Source organism: Neofelis nebulosa, chromosome 11, assembly GCF_028018385.1.
Source record: "Neofelis nebulosa isolate mNeoNeb1 chromosome 11, mNeoNeb1.pri, whole genome shotgun sequence".
Lineage (NCBI taxonomy): Eukaryota > Metazoa > Chordata > Mammalia > Carnivora > Felidae > Neofelis > Neofelis nebulosa.
Window position 1 is genome coordinate 76640922 of NC_080792.1, and position 20651 is coordinate 76661572.

At 52.1% G+C, this 20651-nt stretch overlaps 1 protein-coding gene across 9 annotated transcripts in view; it reads right to left on the minus strand.

Moving 5' to 3' along the window:
- Window positions 1-20651, minus strand: part of CABIN1 (calcineurin binding protein 1) — a 153993-nt gene that overhangs the window by 74735 nt on the left and 58607 nt on the right. For all 9 annotated transcript variants that reach the window (XM_058690975.1, XM_058690977.1, XM_058690976.1 and 6 more), the window contains 4 exons: window positions 18578-18839; window positions 12030-12290; window positions 8512-8663; window positions 6624-6802 (listed from right to left, as the gene is read on the minus strand). In XM_058690975.1, the coding sequence (XP_058546958.1) occupies window positions 6624-6802; window positions 8512-8663; window positions 12030-12290; window positions 18578-18839 (854 nt within the window). The remainder of the gene's footprint in view (window positions 1-6623; window positions 6803-8511; window positions 8664-12029; window positions 12291-18577; window positions 18840-20651) is intronic.

A 20651-nucleotide genomic window follows, 5' to 3' on the forward strand; every position in this document is an offset into this window, starting at 1 on the left:
ATGACACCCTCCACTTCTGAGGTGTGACCTGCAGAGCCAACTGCAAAGGAACGACAGCTGCGGATGCAGAAGGAAAGGGACCTGGCTTGGTGACAGAAAGGCTGTCCGTTCCGAGGAGTGTGAGAGCAGACTGTATTGCAAGAATTTGGATTTTTTTTGTCCAGGTTTGACTCAGTTCAAATCCCTTGAACATTCGTAGGATTTCCAGGCCAACCCAAAAGAGCTCTTTGCTTACAAGACACAAGCTTCCTGGTACATTTTCTCTACCTGCTCCAGCAGTTAGAACTAGAAATAGCTCACAACCACTTATTCCACCAGTTCAGTTCAATGAAAGTTTGAGGGGAAAGATCTGGTTGTATCATCAAAATCTGCAGCAACTCTGACTAGCGAACCCTGAAAAGATCACAAATGTTCTGCCAATTAGAAACAACAGGTTTCTAAGAACAGTAAACTTGGGGGGAACCAATATTTTGAGCAATCTCTCAGCTGGACAAACCCTGCCCCAGTGGGTCCCTGATGACCACCAGGAAAGAACACATCCACCGGAAGCCAGGCTAGCTGTAAGGGAGGGACACCCTCTGGCAGGCCAAGGAGCCTGGACAGACGCCCAAGAGAAGAGACACCAGAAACACGAGGGCCCTTGAAAAGGAGGCAGACATACTGAGGCAACAGGCAGGCACAAGAGTATCACCATGGCCGTGCTCAGACAGCGGCGTCACCACTCTGGGCCTCTGAGGCTCATGCTCAGAGCTGGGAGAAGACTTGTCTTCATGTGCAGCTCTCACTGTGTAACCCTCACCGTGCATCACTCTGTCACAAAGAGCCCCTGTGCCCCTATCTCGGACCCAGCTGGTTTCCCAAGCTCTCTCCCTGTAAGGTCTCTCTTCTGTCCACCCCAGTGACCTCAGTCCAAACGCTGTAGGGCCCTCCAACCTCCATGTCTTTGCTCCCAATGTCCCTCACCTGAAATGGCCCTGCAGGCCTCTCTGGAGGACTACCTCCTCCAGGAAGTCCTCCCAACCCACCAGGCCCCACAGTTAGCTCATGGCACCTTCTCATGGCCCCAACTGCTGCCCTAAGACACCACCTAGGGACACGCAGATCCAACCAGGCAGCGGGAATCAGGGTGCCCGTGTTGGCTTTCCTCGTGGGCCTTCTTCCTGCCCAGCACATAGCAGGCACTCAACATATACCATGACCAGCTACAGCCTGGAGAGGTTTCTTAAAAGTTAAGAATGGAGGGGCGCCTGGATGGCTCAGTCGGTTAAGCATCCGACTTCAGCTCAGGTCATGATCTCGCGGTCCGTGAGTTCGAGCCCCGTATCAGGCTCTGTGCTGACAGCTCGGAGCCCGGAGCCTGTTTCAGATTCTGTGTCTCCCTCTCTCTGACCCTCCCCCATTCATGCTCTGTCTCTCTCTGTCTCAAAAATAAACAAAGGTTAAAAAAAAAAAAATTAAAAAAAAAAAAGTTAAGAATGGAGAGGAGAACAAAGGTGACTGGCTCTGCCCTCTGACAGCCTCCCTCCCTGCCCCAACATCAGTCCCCACCTTTTAGGGCACACGCAGGACAACCTAAGTGCCACTAGGAGCCTCTCCCACAGTGAAAACATCTGTTCACAGCATATAGCTTGCCTACCGTGAGCTGACCTCTCCTTGACCCTGGGAAGGGAGGCTGGTGAGGACTGATGCCACCCACATGCAGCCCCCTGCCCCAAGCCTGGACACCGTGGACTGCACACACAGGGCCCACCTCAGAGCATCTTGGCTACTGTACACAATGTACATTTTTACACACTTGTCCTTCTAAAGATAACTTGGTATCTTAGAGTCTGTTGCCTTTGTTACTTTTTTAAAGCCAGAAAGAACAAAACAATGGAAATACAGGACTGAGCCACCTGCCAGGCCAACGGGCAGTGGGAGGAGGCCACCGCTGCATCTGGCCAGAACTGAGAACATGGGCTGTGGGCAGAAGCCAAGCACATCAAACACACACTATCCAAATCACAGGACCAGCGATGTGGAGGAGCTCCTGGTCACAGGGGAAGCAGGGAGCCGGACTGAGGACTAAGCATGCGGTCTGCGCTGTCCCTTGAAGCGAGCCGTGACAGTGCAAGCAGAAAGACAAAGCCTGGAGAAACAGAGTGTGGGCAGGGTTAGGGGCAGCACGGGCAATATTGGTGGAGGCAGTGTGGGTGAGCAGGCGAGGATGAGCACAGATGGCACACGACACAAACAGTGACAGTATGGTGGGTGAGGACAGATGGTCACATGGGAACTTGCACAGGGCACCCTGGGCTCCCACGTAGCCCATACCCTACAACCTGGGGCTCAGGGCAGGCTCTGTTCGTGCTGTAAGTGGGGCCAGATGGGCATCCCGCAACCATGAACACCAGCCTCCACAGCTCCCGCTCTTCTGACCCCCAGCTTGTGCTGTTTCCACCCTTCATAGTAAACACTGACACACCCCTTGGGCCTTGGCTAAGCTTTGCCTCCTCAGGAAGGCCTCCTATCCACCAAAGCCAGGCCAGGTCTCTTTGGGGTGGTTTCAGTTGCACCCTGACACTCAGTTGGTTCACAGCTTCACATTTGCCTTCCCCAGAACCTGCAACAGGCATCAGAATTGTCCCATGCACCCAGCACAATGCTAATGGGCACTAGATAGGCATGGCCATGGGCTGGCTGAAGAACCCCACAGAAGGCTCAGCCTCAGACTGACCACAGGGCAAGACCTCTACTCTCTGAGGCCCTTTCTGGCTCCGAGATTCTTGGCTCCGAGATTCTCGGGTAACATGGAGCAGGGCAGGCAGACAGCAAGGGTCTTGGCAGTCCAAGAGAGCCACTGTGCACACATCCCAAAGGCTGGCTGAGCTGGGCCAAGTTATGGACCAAGGTGTCCTGTAACAGCCCTGCTCCATAGGCCCTGCTACCGACAAACTTCCAACAAACAAAGCAGGGAAATGCACATAGATCCAGTCTCCATCAGGTCAGCGAGCACAGGACATTCCCAGTGTTAGCCTCCTCTGGCCTGGGGTGGAAGGAACCTTAGGCCCCCCAATTCTCCCTCAGCTTCACCCCAGCTACCAGGCAGCCCTAGAAGAGTGTCCAATTGCCCTCAGCTTGGCTTCCTCCCAGGGAAACAGGACCAATCGCCAAGCAAGGCAGCTATAAGGGCGGGACCACAGGCACCTCTCCCAGGGCCCAGCCCAGAGCAAGCACACACTGATACACAGGGCCCAGTTACTCACACACGTGTTCACACACTCCATGCTGGGGAAGGGTATAAAATTTGTTCAGGAATCTCATTATGCTATGTTTGAACATGAGTAAACAGCAATCATTGTGAGCCCCTTGAGGGTCACAATGTATTCCCTACGACTCCTTTACCTTGTCAGGAAGCATCAACACTAAGGATTTCAGCACTTGAGACAAATCCCAAAATGGACGGGAGAAATAAGGAAGGCTGGGAGGAGTGGTCAGGCAGGGCTGCTTCATTCTCTCTCAGCTTGGCCAGAGGGCCCCTCTTCAGGTCAGCTATGGGCACACTCTCAGCCACCCCAAGAAGGGCTAGCTTTCATATCTGACAATGATGGTGTCTCAGAGCAACTCAAGGGCCAATCCCAGAGTACCTTTTAGCCAGAGCTGTGGATAGGCTGCTGGAAGCTTCTAACCCTAGTGCAGGATGGCACAAGGGTGCAGATGGGACCAGTCAAGAGAGCAAAGATGGTTTCTTCTAAGAAGCCATTATCAAATGTTGAGTTACCTACATAAAATCTGGAGCTATTTTTCTAAATCTCTTCTAAAAATTTACAGCAAATAAGAATTGACTCTAGCTGATTTCTGATTTTGAAGCTCAGGTATACAAAAGTAGAAGGGCAGCTCAAAGGCAGGGTATCCTAACCATACCTAAGGGAAGTCCTGATGCCTGGCTCCCTGTCTAGCTGATAACAAGTTAGCCTGTGACAGGCTCCAGGATACAGGAGACTTGGGCCCAGAAACCCAAAGGCCCAGCCCTACTCAGAGGCTGCTGCTTCCAAGGACACTGCCTGTCCCTCTTCCAAAGCCACACAACTGGCTTGAGAGAGACAGGGTGCAAACTGAGGATGACAGGTCCCAGACGCGGGCTCCTCGTGCTATGCAGTGCTACATGGCCCTTGTGCCAGCTCTGATGACCTGGGGATGCCTGCGTCTAGGATGTGGTTACACTGTGCAAGCACCTTCCTTTAATACCCATGAGAAAAACGTTACTCCTGCTCACCAGATGAAGAAACCGGCTCAGAGTCAAGTCCCTTACCCAAGGTGGCCAAGCAAGGTAGCAGCGAGGCTGGGACTGAAATGCAGATCTCCCTGACTCCAACCTCCCTGTCTTACCTCGAGCGGGTCCTTGAACTGCTTCTCTTGGTCTGCACCAGGGCTAGAAGCACCCATCAGCCTTCCTGTAGAAGGGCTCCCTTATGGCCTGGAGTGAGCACTAATGCCCTGTCCTCCCACAACAGGAGAGCCATGGCTGGTCTCAGGCTGAAGAGTTGCGTGGAAAGTGTGGGGCCACATGTTCTCCTCCCAGGGCTAGCAGGCCAGCCTGGCTGGGTCACAGGAGGCAGCAGAGGTGGGCAGTGCAGGCCTTGAGGCCACCAGCCTGACACCAGCAATCTGCTGCTTCCGCCAGAGCCAGGGCCTTTCCCTACGAGCTAGTGTAACAGCTGAATGGGCCACTTTAACATTCTAAGATAGGGCCCAAATATTTTCCTGTTGCAGACACTGCTGTCTTTCTGAGGCGAGGAGGGCAAGAGTTCTGAAAGCACCATGCAGCCGGGCCCGTGCAGAGCACAGCATGGCCAGTGCAGGGCTTCCTAGCACATTGGGCTGGGACTGGGCAAAAGTGGGCCATGGTTCCACATTGTTGACAGAAATCACTTTTAAAAAAGTATTTTTTTTCAATCATTAAAAAATGCACAACCACTGAAACTATATTTGAGCCTATCTGAATGGCTCCCTCTGCAAACTCCCAGAGCGAATAACCATTATGTTGGCACTCAAGCCATGTCACCCCAGTGCCCGTCCCCAGCACTCTGCTTCCCTGCAGCTCCATGTGCACATGTGCGCACCAACATGGGACAGCTGGGCAGCGGTGCCAGGCAGCATCATGGTCCCTTTCTGCCTCCTTTCCTCTTTGCTTCTGGGGTGTGCCCACACCAGGGGAGCTACCTGCAGCTCTGTGCACTCATAGGGCCAAGCACAGTTCCTGCTACCCAGTTCCTGCTAGCCAAGCTCAGCTCAAACCTGCAATGCTGGGAGAGGTGCCGGCCACAGGCCTGTGGACAGCAATGAGAGGCGTGCCTCTCTCACAAAAACTGGCATGATGCTAAATCTTCACAGGAGTACCTGGCAGAAACTAATTTGCAGAGCAAGGATTGATATCCAGTGTGTTTTCTCAATATTTTCAAGAGTAAAAGGTTGGGAACAGGGTAGTTTTCCTGTTGAACCCGAGTTAAGTAAGATGGGGAGGGACCTGGCTTCAGGACATGTGCAGGACTGAATCCGCCCTCTGGGGCACAGGGAGGTGATGGAGCCACGCAGCAGCAGGCATTCAGATGCGCTCAGATCAGCAACCTCTCTCTCCACACCCTCCCCGTACCCTTCTCACAGGCCAAGCAGAATCCAGGAGGGGGCACTGCCAGTCTCCTCTCCTCTCCTATCTCCAAATCCTGGCCCAGAGGGGGCGGTGGGGCGCTGCCCATCTTCCTTCAGCACTTCCCTAAACCTGCTCTCACGCTCCTCTCACCCACAACATCTTACACTCCAGGAACCCATGCGATGGGCAAGGGGTGTCCCATGACCGGGGGAAGGTAGGGCGAGGCCCACTTCCCCACAGCCTGATGCGATCAGCGGCGTGTGAGCGAGGGCCTGCTTGTCTGTTGGCATTGTCATTGCTTCCCCAGGGCTCCACCTTAATGCCCTCTCAATCCACCAATTTGGTTCATTCCAGCAAATACTTTATCACAGCTTATCACTGTAAAGGTGAGGAGAACATGAAAAAATCAAGCTACGAGGTCAGCATGCGAGCCTCCTAATGTTAGTAAGAAATGTGGTTCAAGGGTCGCCACCTGCCGTATCCCGTGTGGGATGGCCTCGTACGCGGTCCCAGAGGACTCCACCACCCCGTCTGCACTCCCAGGGGTGACAGACTCAGCACCAGTCACAGTCCTCCCACGGCTATCAGAGGATGTGCTGTAATAAGGCAGGCACAATGCCGGTGCCACTGGACTGATTGCACGGAGGCCACTCCGAGCAGCCTACAGACCCCAACAGCTAGTCCACGGTCTTTCCTGCCACATCCCCATTCCTGAGGTGGGAAGATGCAGGCTCATAGCTGTGAGATACCTTAGCCTTCCCTGCCCCTTCCCAGCCCCCAGGTGGGCCAGCTGGCAGGTGGCGACCCTGAGCATGTTTTGGAAGCACAGAATCACCGTGAGGCCATGATGTTAATGAACAGCCGCAACATTGCCCGTGTCACCCCAGACCCAGCACCCCCCCTCACCAAAACAAAGCGAATCATCACCCGAAGCACCCTCCCCCTTGATTGGCGTGCCGCCCTGGGCTGGCAGTAGGGAGAACAGGGACTGTACCGTCCGGCGTCGCCTGCTGGTGGGGTTTTTTACATTTGACGTAATCGTGGTCAATCGGAGTAGCTGTGTAAGGTGGGGATGTCAGACCTGGGCCAGAGGAGGAGGGGAGGGAGGCTCCGGGGCCCGGCAGTGTCCCAGCTGAAGAGTGGGAGTCCTCGTCCACCAGGCAGGCCTTCTCTCTGTGGGAAGATGGTTGGGGTGCAGGTCAGAATCTCCACATCCCACTGGAATGGGACGTGTGCTGGTCTGAGACAATCCTTCCTGATTGCTGAACCCCACACCATCTTCACGGGCCTCCTCTGCCCTTCCTAGGGCCCACTGCTCCCACACACCTCAGGTGACCTGCTCCTCTGGCTGGTGTCTCTTCAGCTGCTGAAGGAACTGCCCCCATGGCATCCCCTTGGGCTCCAGCCCCGAAAGGCCACCGCCCAGCCATCTCAGGCCCCAGGGAGACTACAGGGGAGCTGACAAGCCCTTCCTCAGAAGCACCCACCCCACACCCTTCCACACCAAGTCAGCACCCTTCCATGTGATGCCTGAGGCCTGGTAGATTTAATTCTCGGTAAGATGCAGACAGAGAAAACATCTGGATTTACTGCAAGCTCTCATGTGTACGAGGATATCTACTGTTGAACAAAAAAGTCAGAAACACCTGAAATGTTCCATCGAAACAGCTATAGAAAACATGATACACCCATGCTATGGAATAACATGTAGCCAGAGACTATGGGTAGCCACTAGAAAGAATGGAGTGAATAGGGTACCATCTCTATGGTTTTGGTCCCAGCCCCTTTCTCAGGGGAATGTAAACTCGAGAATAACACCTTCAGTAGTTTGTTTTTATAAAATAAAAGAAACCCTACAATTGTACATGTAAATGGAAGTATATATAAATGCACAGCTAATTGTTTGAGAAAATAAATGAATAATGGTTAATTCTGGGGAGGAAAGGGGATTTGTCAAATTTTAGCCTATATGTTCATATATTGCCAAAATTTTCCATAACTAGAATATATCCATGTATTATTTGTATAATTTAAAATTTTTTTAAAAGAGTTATGATCAATAAAAGAGAACATCATTGTACCTTGAGGGCCCTTTGCGACTAAAAAATGCCCATCTATAATTTCTAGGGCACACTGTATCCACCTGGGTGACCTGTCACATGCATGCCCATCTCTCCTATAAGACAATGGACCTCAAGGTCAGAGCCTGGGCACAGGTCTCTCTGGCACTTGGCTGAGCCCTGCACAGTGCCCAGCCAGGCAGGGAGGGGCACAGAGATGAGGCAAGCTGAGCTGAAGCTCCGAGATGTGGACACCAGGGTAAAAGAAGTCTGGGCCACAATCAAGGGAAGGCCCAAGGGTCCTCTCCACCCAGTGAGGGGACCATACCAGGGCCCTAGCATCCTCGTGCTCTCTGGAACTACAGGAAGAGTCCATGCCTCTGATGCCCTTTCCTGATTCTTGGGAGAACAGGCAGCAGACAGGTCCTCACAAGGCCCCCACTCTTGGTATAGGCCCTGGAAAAGGACCCAGGAGTAAGAGTCTGCAACATGAAAACTGCTTTCCTACAGTGTTCTGCATAGGACAGAGCTGTGTCCCAGTGGCGATGGGGAGGAGCTGGCTTCTCCTTAGGGCCTGCCCCTGAGGATGGGGTGGCCCCAGGCATGGCCCCAGCGTGAGGTGACATGGGATTGCACACTCAGCCTCTCCTTCTCAGATTCAACAGAAATACCTTAGTCCAGCAACCAGGAGTCTCCAGATGAGTTCCAGAGACTCAGTGAGCTCCGATTTACTCAGCAGTAACCCCCCGAATGCCACCTTGCTGTAAATGAGCCATCAGGGTACACATGGGATAAGATGCTAGGTGAAGAGGTGCTACTCACTTCTCTGAAGCTTTGGGCGTGTTCTTCTCCTCGCCCCTGGCAAAGGGTCCTTCTGCAGCCTCCTTCATGAAGTTGACCAGGACCTCTGCACTGACCCCAGAGTCGGGCTTCCCCAGGAGCTTCAAGATGGAAGCGTGGAGCCGGAAGTACACCTAGGAGAATCATACTTGGGTGTGAGCAGCCTTCCCAGTTGCTTAGGTCCGTTCCACAGGCCAATCAGCCACACTGGAAAAGGGCCACTGACCAAGGAGACAGGCCACCACACACTGCCTTTTTTCATTCGCTTTTAAACCAGCCAACCCATAACTCATTCAAAGCAAGCTCTGACAGTTAAAATGGACACAAACTCTCAGTATTCTAGCTTAAATGTTTAGCCAGTGATGCAGGCAAGTGGTGGTAAGATAATGAGAATAACAACCCTCACCTCTGCTCAGTGGGCACCTCCTCCCACCACAGCCCCTGCCACCCACTGTGTGCCCCTCTCCTGGCGCCCATACAAAGTGAGCCTCCACACCTGTCTCCCACCACACTCCAGACTCCCTGAAGCGCAGAACAGTTGATTTCTGTCTGTGTGCCTGCACCTGGGCAAGCTGGGTGCTGTAGGCCTAGAGAAGCTTGCCCAGGAGGTACAGGGTGAGGGGAAGGAGGCACGCCGCATCATTCAGGGCCCTGTGCTTTTCTTCACTTCCTTAAGTTCTCACCACAATCCTCCACTTACAAATGTCTGAGGTAAGATGCCCAAATCCCCACAGCCAGGAAAGGCCAGGGCCACGTCAAACTCTGGTCCGCCCTGCCCTCTACTGCTCCCAAGTAAATGCCACATCAGACACAGACACCTCTACAGGTCACTTGGCCTGACTTTCGCATCCACCTGTGGGTGCAGTGTGAGCTCCCGCCTGTGGCACGGACTCCCACAGGTGGCACAAGGAGTGTTACGAAGGCTGGGAAACCCTGTGGCTGCAGGCCCTGATTAACCAGCCTCTCTAACGCAGAGGTGGTTCTCAAGAGAGGCTGCCAAGGACCATGCAGGTGAGATTGCCAGGGGGTATGGCCCAGGCAGCATTCTCAAGAGGGCATCCTGGACAGAGGGGCCCACACCCAGAGCCCCTCCACCGCTAGCCCGCCTGTGGCCCCAAGTAATTAACCCGAGCAACTCCATTTTTAGGCACAGAAAACCTTTGGGCACACACACGTGCCCAGGTGGCCCTGCCGGAAGAGCACAAATTATTCAATTGGCAAAGTTTAACCAAGTGGCAGGTTCAGTATTTTGAATCCGGGTTCAAGAGCAGAGGTGAGTTTTCACCAGGGCAGGGTTAAAGTCTTAAGAGAAATGTCACTTTTAAAGTAAGATATCCACAGGTTGCAGCTGAATGCCTGTTCTCCTGAGAGCCGGCATGGTGTTCTGGGCCTCAGTTCCTTACCTGTTAAGTCCCTGGACCCCAGGGGCACACCATCCTGCCTGCTCATTGGTTCTATCAGGCAGCAGCAGAAGCCAAAAGTCAAAGAAACACCATGGAAGAAAAACACAGTTGTCGTTTTCCTGAGGGCTGAGCTACCTCCCGCACACGGGTTGGGTGCTGCACGAGGGCCCTGGGTGCAGGGGATCTGGCCCCAACCGCCCTTCTCTTCTGCTGCTGAATAACTTAGGGCAAGTCACACTAGTCCTCTAGGTCTCAGCCTTCTCAGCCCGAGTGGAAAGCATGAAAGAGCTGTAGTGGGAAGGACGTGGGGCTTGGGGCTGGGAATGACGGCAACCAGGAAGCTGCTGAAGACGTGCTCAGTACGAAAGTGAACTACACTTTATCATGAACCCTATGAAGATGGTCCCTGAAAAGCTGCTGTCAACCACTCAGCAGGCATCATTTTTCAAAGGCAAATTTTTAAAAATGAGACTTTTCTGCTTGTTCACACAAGCAAATATTGGAAAGAGAATACTAACATGGTTGAGGGAAAACAGACATGCTAATTGATCAGTATAACCTTTCAGGGCCACAGGACACTGTGGATGCAACACTAAATGACCCTTGAAAATCCCCCGTAAGTGCTCCCTGATATGCATGCAAGAGCAGGCCCTGCCTGTACCCTGTTGAGGAAGAAGTGGAAGAGAAGTGCACCCTGCACTGGGCTCCACACTGACAGTGCAGGGCCTGCTCGGGATTCTCTCTCTCCCCCTCTCTCTCTCTCTGCCCCTCCCCTATGCACTCTCACTCTCCTGCTCTTTCTCTCTCTCAAAATAAATAAATAAACTTAAAAAAAAATGCCAGTTGCAAAATGGTATGAAAATGTTACTACGTATCTATAGGTCAATAGGGGAAAAATCTAGAAAGATAAATACATGCCCAGACTGTTAATAGGGATTATTGGGTTAAGAGGATAGGATCACTGGGGACTTTAGCTTCTTATTTTAAACACTCCTGAATGTTTGACAGGCACCTGGGTGGCTCAGTTGATTGAGTGTCCAACTTCGGCTAAGGTCATAATCTCATGATCATGGTTCATGAGCTTGAGCTCTATGTTGGGCTTTGTGTTGATGGCGTGGAACCTGCTTTGGATTTTCTGTCTCTCTCTCTCTGCCCTTCCCCAGCTCTCTCTCTCTCTCTCTCTCTCTCTCTCTCAAAAAATAAATGTTAAAAAAAAATTTTTTTAATTTAAACACTTCTGAACGTTTGATTCTTATATATATTTTAACCATGAATGTGTGTTAATTTTATAATCAGAAAAAAAGTATATAAAGGCAGACAAGGCATAATAAACAAGCAGATTCTACCCCAAACTCCAAGAAGCTTGCTGGGCACACGGGACTGGCAAGCACTGGGCACGCAGCCTCAGAAAGGGCAAAGCTCAAGTGCTCAGGAGCAGCAAGTCCTGGGCCAGGCCAAGTATATCTGGATCCTCACCCGTGTGCTTAGTTTCCTCCCTACAAAATGTGCTGGCTGCAGCCTCCCAGCCTGCCTCACAGGACTGCACTGAGCATCGGGAAGAGTGTGGAGTTGTGTGTTCCAGATATCGTAAAAGCAAATCTGAGCTGTAAACAACTGCTCTTCTCTTGAGGAGCAGCACAAGACCCAAGTCTGGGGTCAAGAAAACAGGCTACTCCCTTGGCCCTGTCCTGCCAAGCTGGGTGCTCTGGGCATACCCTATGGCCTCGCCAGGGACAAGGGCACCTAGCCTTCTCCTGCCACCCTGCAGTGTGGATGCCCTGGGCACTGGGAGATGCTGTGCTGCAATGATGTCATCACTGAGTCAGGTTCTTGGAACCTACATGTGCTAAGGAAGAAAGATGATTTTCTTCTGGGAGATACAAATAAGACACTCCTCTCCCAGAAAGGATAGTAAGCACTCCTTAAAAGAGAGAGGAAAGGCCGCTTTAATTTAATTGCACACAAAGCTGCTGAACACAGAGAAGTTTCCAGCGGGTTGCATGGGAGTCACTGGGACCTCATGCCCCATCCCCAGGGAGACAGAGAGACTGGCCCACCCCTGCCCTGCTTCCCTGCCCTCGGCCAGCACAGTGTCACCTCCAGGGCCTCCATGGCCAACTCAGGTGGGTTGTGGTAGTGGATCTTCTTGGGGTAGCGGGCAGCCTCTTCGTGCAAGTAGTGGCCAGCCTGTCTGTAGTGCAGCAGGTAAACAGCAGGAGGCTGCTGCTGCTTCTCGGCGACCTTGCCCAGCATGTAGTGGATGAGCCACTCTTCCTCATCACCGTCGCCCTCACAGCGGGCCGCCGACGTGAAACAGTGCCTGGCTGTCTCCAGCATGCTGTCGCGCCGGCCCTCCATCTGGAATGAGACCACGAGACGAGGCTGGGCTTAGCCCACGGTCTGAACCTGCACAAGATCATGCCTTATCCCATAGGGAAGCCCTGCTGCCTTCCTTGCGAAATTTATCATCCTGTCAACGACCCTGAGACACAGAAGTGTTATCACCATTTCATAGCTGAGGACAGTGTGGAGAGGCCTAGGGACGCCCCCCCCGCACCGCCACACCAAAGTACACATCAAGTAAGGCACAGAGCTGGACTGAAACCAGGTCACTTCATGTCAACTCCAGTGTCCTTTCTTTTATTTCCCCCCAGCCCACCCTGAAGGACACAGTTTAGGAGATTATGAAGTACCTACTGACACCCTTCTAAAGGTCCCAACTACAACCCTCACTGTGGTTGCAGTGAGGGCCTGGGAGACAGCATCGGGCTGGGGCTGCCAGGAAAGCCAGGCCAACAGCAGCCGAGAACACCGAGAGCCAGTGCCAATGTTCTGAGATGAGCCCCCTCACCTACACGCGGTGAGCACTTTTCTCACCTGCTCACTAGGGTGGGCAAGCAGAGCTAGACACGGTGAACACCCCCAACACCTAGCAACACAGCACCGAAGAGGATGTGCACCCCTGGGGTACCATGGGACTTCCCACCCTGTCCTCTGCACCCTTCCAGAAGGACCTTACAAAAGGGTAAATTCCTAAGCCCCACCCAAGACCCACTGCCTTGGAGCTGTGCCTCCAGCCACCCTCTCACACACCAAAAGGTGGAAACAGCTAGGACAGAAGATCAACCTCTAAGATGCTTTCCAATTTTTTCTAGTCCCTGTATGAGGGCTATGGGCCAGCACCTAGGTGTCACTGACGTGAGATGTCAGCCATCAAGTACGTGCATCCCTTCATCCCAGAACTCCTGGGCTAGGAGCTGGAAGAAACCCTGACTGTGTGGGGCCACAGGGGCAGCTGTTCCCAGCACCGCAGCTCTCTGGGCCCTCATCAACATGGCTCTCGCTCAGAGGCAGGGAGGCTGCGACCTCTTCTAGTCTCATCTCGGGGACCAGAGGAAGGGAGAGGCTGCAGGCACCAAGCTCTGGCAAGGGTGCTGCCTGCAGCCTGTGAGAGCAGTACCCATGCCCCACTGCAGCAATAGCCCTGGGGCCAACACAAAGCAGGCTGGTGCTACCCCAGTGCTCTGCAAAACACTTCCTGGAAAAGAAAGTTACCACCTAGGGATGCCTGAGTGCCTCAGTTGGTTAAGTGTTCAACTCTTGGTTTTGGCTCAGGTCACGATCTCACAGTTCATGAGTTTGAGCCCCATATAAGGCTTTGTGTTGACAGCGTGGAGCCTGCTTGGGACTCTTTTCTCCTCCTCTCTCTCTCTCTCTCTCTGCCCTTTCCCAGCTTGCTCTGTCTCTCTCAAAATAAATAAATAAGCTTAAAAAAAAAAAAAAAAGAAAGAAAGAAAAGAAAGAAAATTACCACCTAAGAATCACGAGACCATCAACGGGGGGGCACCTGGGTGGCTCAGTCAGTTGAGCATCTGACTCTTGATTTCGGCTCAGGCCATGATCCCAGGTCATGAGATCAAGCCCCGCATAGGGCTCCACACTGAGCATGGAGTCTGCTTAAGATTCTCTCTCTCTCTCTCTCTCTCTCTCTCTCTCTCTCTCTCTCCCTCTGCCCCTCTCCCATGCTAGCACTCTTTCTCTCTAAAAATAAGTAAATAAAATGAAAAAGAAAAGAGACCATCAATGAGTGAGATATGATAGAAAGAACCACAGTGTAGGACCAGAACACAGCACAAGCCAAGTGGCTCCATCATACCCCTCCAAAATTAGATTCTGTAGCAGATCTAAGTATAAGGCAAACACTTCAGTGGAGTCTTGTTATGACTGCTCTGTAACTACGTGGCCTTAACCAAGTCACTAGCCTTCTGCCCACCCAGCTCTGCCACTGAAGGTCATACAGCCACCTTCTGAGACAGGAAGGGCAACTGTGAAGAGCCCCATCTAAACTGACACCTAGCACCACATAGATCCCCACCAAGAGGCCAACACCCTCCCTGCCCCACATAAAGCACATGCTACCAGAGTTCCTGTCTTTTGTAGCTGTGCCAGTCAGAACACTTCAGACAGAACAGGAGGGATGGCCACTGAGGATCCAGCATGTTCCAGAGCTCTGCCAGACACCCTCACACCTACTCTCCATCCAAGAGCGAGATGTGTACCCTCTGCTGTGGCACCTCATTCACCCCATGGCCAGGGTCCCTGGCCCAGGGCCAGCCCATAAGAGGGACTAAGGAGATATCAGTTCATACAATACTGCCATACACGAGGAATGGTCAGCCCAATTACAACCAAAACCACAGCAGAAACATCAAGTTCCTCCCTCAGGACACACAGAAGGTTCTGGCTCCAAAGCCTCTGCCCTTGCCTGAGAATGGACAATAAGGGAAAGCATTGGTTTTCCTAAAACAGACACCTTTGGCAAGTTTGCAGGCAGAAGCTGAAGTACACAGCAGCTTATATAGCTATTAACACATGCCCTACAGCTCATCTGATCAGACACAAGAAACCCAAACATAGCTCTAGCAACCAAGGAAGGGGCTGTGTCCCCATGACATACTTCATAGTAGGAAACTGCCTTGCCAGAGATGGAAAAAAAAACAGGAGGCATAGGGCAGCGCTGCAAGGCAGTGTTCACCCCGGACAACAATGCAAAACCCCCTTCCTTCCCTGCCTGCTGAGACACCTGCATGCCTAGTGGATTTCCATCTCTCCTGCCACCACCTTACATTCTGGGAAGATGGCCTGGCAGCCCAGTTTCAGGCCCTGCGATACCTGGGCCAATGGCTTCGACTGGATCCGAATGGAGTTCAACCACAGAGGCTGTGAGCTATGCAGGAGAAAGAACAAGCAAAGGGAAGAGGTGTGCAGGGAGTCAACCTGTGTCTCCTGTCTGTCGCCCACTCTGGCCTTCCTGCCCCTTCCTAGGGGAGCCACAAGTTCCCTCCTCTAGGGGAGTTCTACAAATGAAACCCTCAAGTGCCAATGGCAGAAAAGGAATTCTGACTTCTCCTCATATTTACTTCCTGGAAAACCTCTATTCTGCTAAATCCCACTGGGCATCACTGATGGAGGATTAGAGACAGAATCCCAAGGTCCGTGCTCCACCCACCCCAGTGAGTCCCAGTAGAGGATAATAGTCGGTGCTCCTCGTACTGCCAGGATCCATTCCCAGCCTGCTCAGCCCTGCGGCCATTGCAGTAATAACAGAAGGGAGGGAGGGGCCCTTGCGCAGGGCAGTCACCAAGAAATAGGGCTGCATGGCATGGGAAGAGCTCAACATGGTGCTGAGTGAAAAGGAAGCTCGATGCCATACACAGCATGACAGCATTTAGGCTAGAGGAAAAGAACAGATAAATCATGGCATTCTTTCTAGGAGTACATGTATACATAAATAACCGTATTTTTTTTTTTTTTTTTAAGTCTGGAAAGATAAACTGTAGGTTGCTCTGAAGCAGGAGTGAAATGAGGGGGTGGGACAAAAAGGTTTTAGCTTTGTCTTTACTGTTGCCAATTGTTTTAAAGAAGGTGTTTCTTCGTATAATTGAAGAGGGGTTTCTATAAGTGTTAAACAAGGGTCATGCTGCTCTTCTCTCCCCCGTTTTCTTCCAGGGTTTGGCCCAGTCACAGAACCCGACACCTGTCTCTGGTCAGCTGGTTAGCAGGGTCCCTCATGGCCACGCTGCCCTTCCCTCCACCTGTGTCCTCTGCCACTGGTGCCAGGCCTATCCCCTGGATGTTGCATGTAAACCACCCAGGGACCCTGTTAAAGTGCAGCTTTTGACTATGAGTCCCTGATGCAGCCTTTTAACAGCTCCCCACCCCCTCCAACCCCCCTGAAAGAGGTTCTGATGCCTAGTCAGGTGTGGAAGCTACTGTCCTTGCTGACCTACTTGAGCAGAGAAAGAGAGGGAAAAACCTTAGGGCCAAGGTGCCCAGTCTGGAACCCTGAGACAACTGTCCTGGGCTCAGGGGGCAGTGACACCCAGAGCTCATGGGAAGAAGGTGAGGTCACTGGCATTCCTAAACAGTAGCCCCAGATGGTGCTTCCAGCTTACCCTCGTCAAGTGTGGGTGCTGTGCAGAGACTGGGAAATGTGTGGAAACAGAAGGGTAGCCTTTTTAAGGCTTTCCCAAAGTGTATCGCACAGCACACCGATGTCCAGCAAGACTTTGTGTGAGAAATCCAAGGCCCCCATGGCTGTCGACACAGGGTGACAACAGTCATCACAGCAGGGGAACATTCAGATGAGCCTGTGCTCTTATAGCACATCCACCCAGCATTTTCACTAAGGTCCATCCCTGCCAGCTCACTTCATTAGTTTTGTAGTCTGTCTCTTGCTGATGGTATAATGCATACCTATTGCAAAGTTAAACTGCAAATTTTGCAAAAGAGGTAGGACTTTGCAAAAGATGCGGGATTTCATGAAGCTGATGGAAGCAATGTGGGCAAAGCCTTTGCACATGAGCACCAGGCACAATTAACATGGATGACAACTGCCCAAAGGGAGGACTGCTGGTCAAGGAAGAGACTGCAACACACGCTTCTAAGGCACAAAGATGTCAGAGAATCCTGGGAGAGGCAAATAGCTCTCGAATATTTCTGCAAAAGTAGCTGTCGAAATTTAGGCTGCCAAGGTGAAGGAGCGTCATAGCGTGCTATCATAAACTATTAGAAAATTAAGCTCCCCTCAAACCAACCAAACTCAATCATTCTTGGTTCGTTTGAAGAATTAATACATCCTTGTGATTACCAAAGCCCTAGTAACATAAGACTTAGGAGTTATTTTCATTATTATTTAATTACTAAGATAAAGTCCCAATCACACCTTTACCAGGGTAACTGAGCCCCACCGTAAGTGGATTCACATTGTGACCCTTTGCTAGTGCTGTCAGCAGCCCCTCCCCTTGTTCTCTGTGCTGTTGGGTAGGGATGTCACCCACATACAAAAGGGGTGACATTTATGTCATTATTACATTCTCATTTATGCTTTTTAAGTTTACTTATTTGAGAGAGAGAGGGAGAGAGAGAATAACCAGGGGAGGGACAGAGAGGGGGACAGAGGATCCGAAGCAGGCTCTGAGCTGACAGCAGACAGCCCAATGCAGGGCTTGAACTCACAAACTGTGAGATCATGACCTGAGCTGAAGTCGGATGCTCAACCAACTGAGCCACCCAGACGCCCTTCATTTATGCTTTTCCATACCAATTGAATTTTTAACACCAAGGACACCTCACTTTCAAATAAAATCAGTAAAAGCAACAAAGAGCTGTTACCTCTTTGCAGTACAAGGCTAGGACTTCCCCTACTTAGCACAATGCTAGGAGGCCAGGGTCACTGTGAGGCCAAGCATTCTGGGAGCCTGCCGCTGAAGAGTGGCAGGTGTCGGAATGGGGGGCTGGGTATGACAACAGAGGTCCACTATCGAGGACACAGGGGCTTTCAGAGGACAGCAGTGGCACAGCTGTAGCTGAAAGCCTCAGCTGAAAACCTTCTCTCACTGGGTTCCCTCAACAACCCAATGGCAGCATGAAGAAGGTCATCATCTCATTTGGGTTTTGACCACATTTGATCACTAGAAGAAACAGGCCCCTTCTGCACTCTGCTCTCCTAGGAAACCCTTCTGGATTGTCATCTTACTGCCACACCAGCCTCAAAAATGTCATGTGGCTCCTTCATTTCCAACTCAAGGAGCCAAGGCCCACAGGCCAGACACCCAGCAACCTGCACTAGGGGAGTCCCCTACCAAGATGGACTTCAAAATTCCCAAGAAGTTCCTTTGAAGGGAACAAGGAAGGGGCGCGTTGGTAGCTCAGTCAGTTAAGGTCTGACTCGAACTCAGCTCAGGTCTTGATCTCAGGGCCCCACACGGGGCTCCACACTGGGCATGAAGCCTACTTAAAAAGATAAATAAAATAAGGTAAAATAAAACATGAAGGGGACCGGAAATAGACAGCTACTTCTGGTGGCAAACACCCCTTCCCTGCCTCTCAACTGCTGGAAAACTGATGGCTGACCAGCCAGATGATAAGAATCTGGCCTTGAATTCACCAATGCCAGACTGGGTGTCTAAAGACCAGGGACTAAGCTGTCACTGACCACAGTATGGCTTCAGTTTCACGAGAAGAATCATCCATGAGCTCCCAGCCTGGTTGTGAGGACAAGTGCAAAAAACAGATAGGACAGAACTTGGCCACCTGAGGGCACTTGGGTGGGATGGCAGCCCTTCTGCAGAGCCCCTCCTCACCTGCTGTACGAGCTCAGGGGGCAGCTCAGCTCTCCACTGCTTCAGCTGGCGCGAGGCAAAGGAGTGCAAGGCATAGGACATGGTGCCATACTCGATCCACAGGGACAGGTTGGAGCTGTCGATCTCCAGGGCCCGCCGGAAACAGTTCAGGACAGGTGTGGCGTGCTTCCAGATGGGACCATCACTCTTCAGCTCATTGGAGTTCAGTTTGTCCTGAATGCGACTGGCCCGGGCCAGGGCCATGCCTGCCCAGGAATCAAACCTGCAGTCATGACAAAAGCACCAGTGAACACACAGCTGCCCTTACAGCACTGCAGACATGGTAGCCTGGGCAAGGCACCCAGGCCCCAGGGGAGTGGTCCCAGGCCATGACCCAGAGCCCAGCTCCACCACTCATGGACTCCATGTTTCTGAGCTATGAAATGTGGCTAAGAAAACCCCTATCAAGAAAGCTGAGCTGCTGGGACACCACAAGACATGTATTTTAGGTCATTCAGCATCTCGCAGGTACTCAGTAAGTGCTCTAAGAGAATCCCCATGGACTCGAGCCCAAATTATGCTAACATGGTGAGCTCTTGGACTCTGCTCCCCTTTGCTTCCCTGCTTGGAGGGGTTACCCAAAGAATGTCTCTGATGGAAAGGAAAAGGGGTGCTTTACAAGGCATGGCCCATCCAAGGTGACAGGGAGGCTCTCATCCAGCTGCCACCTCACCTAACCCCGCACTGGTAGCACCTGCCATCAACACACTCACTGACCAAAAGCACGGGGCAGCCAAGACCCTGAAAACACTGCCATGTAGCTTCTACATGGTTCTCCCTCTGGGACCTTGACCACATCCTGCCCTGTCCACCTCAGTTCCCAGAAGCAATATGGAGAGCAAGGGGACCATGATGGCTGAGAGCCTACAGTTCTGAGATCACCTGAAAGAAAGTGGTGGGGAAAATGTAAAAGGCTGTGATGATGACGAAGGCCAAGACAATTTCTGGGCACTTGGGAGAGTGGAATTTCCTGAGTGCAAGTACAGACAACAGAATAGACAGCAATCACATAACAGATGCTACCTTCCACATGCTGACAATTCTTGACCTACTGCTGTACTAACTTTAAAACTGGCCAACTAGCTTTCTGGACTATTTTTGACAGGTGTGGTAAGGGCAGAGCAGACTTGTGAAGCTCACACGTGCTTCTGCCATACTCCAGGCACCCAAAGATGAAAAAGTATGAGCAAAGGAGCAGTAAAGAGGCCTGAAGGCTTAAGTGATGATGGGGGATAGCAAAAATGAAGGCTTCAGCCCCTGTGTGGAGGCCCTGAGTGTACCCTTTCCTCCTCAGGGTCTGGGATCCGGGGCTCTGCTCAGGTCACCCTGGGGGCGGAAGCATAGGGGTAGGTGTCAAGTTCCCCTCCAGATGGTGGGGAACCCTGTCAGGGACGTACCACCAGGGCCAGCTCCTTCCACACTGAGGGTTTCCCCTCTTAATTCCTCCCAGAATGCCTTCGGCAACCCCCTTTGCCCTTGCCTTGAGGGAAGGGACCAAATCACGGTGTGTGCCCATATACCTGCATAAGTACCAAAATGGAAACCACTAACCACAAATAGAAGTGACCAAGAACACAGACACCTCATCACAAAAACTCAAAATGCTTCTCTGTGTGTCACCAAAAACCAAGTCCTGACACGGGTTCTTGATTCTAGCAGAGCAGCGCACAACCCACGCTCGCGGAGTGCTGACCCACAAGGACAGTAGGGAGCCCAAGGGCCAGCGATGCACGAACTCAGGAGGAAGAAGCATCCAGAGCCTGTGCGCTGGGCTGGTACTCACGTAGGGCAGGCCTGCTCCCAGCACTGGGCTCAGAGTTGTTTGGCAGAGGGATGAGCTGTATTGGGACCTATTCCCATCTTGCCCCAGAGAATGCCACTCTATGAAACCCCTGGCCAAGGTGGCCCAATCCCAGCTGAGCAAGAGCAGATGGAGCGGTGGACGGGTCAAGAAAAGCTGTCGCCAGCATTCTCGCAGACTTGCTCTTCCTGCAGGGACCACCAACAAACACTGTGGCCGGGACACACCACCACA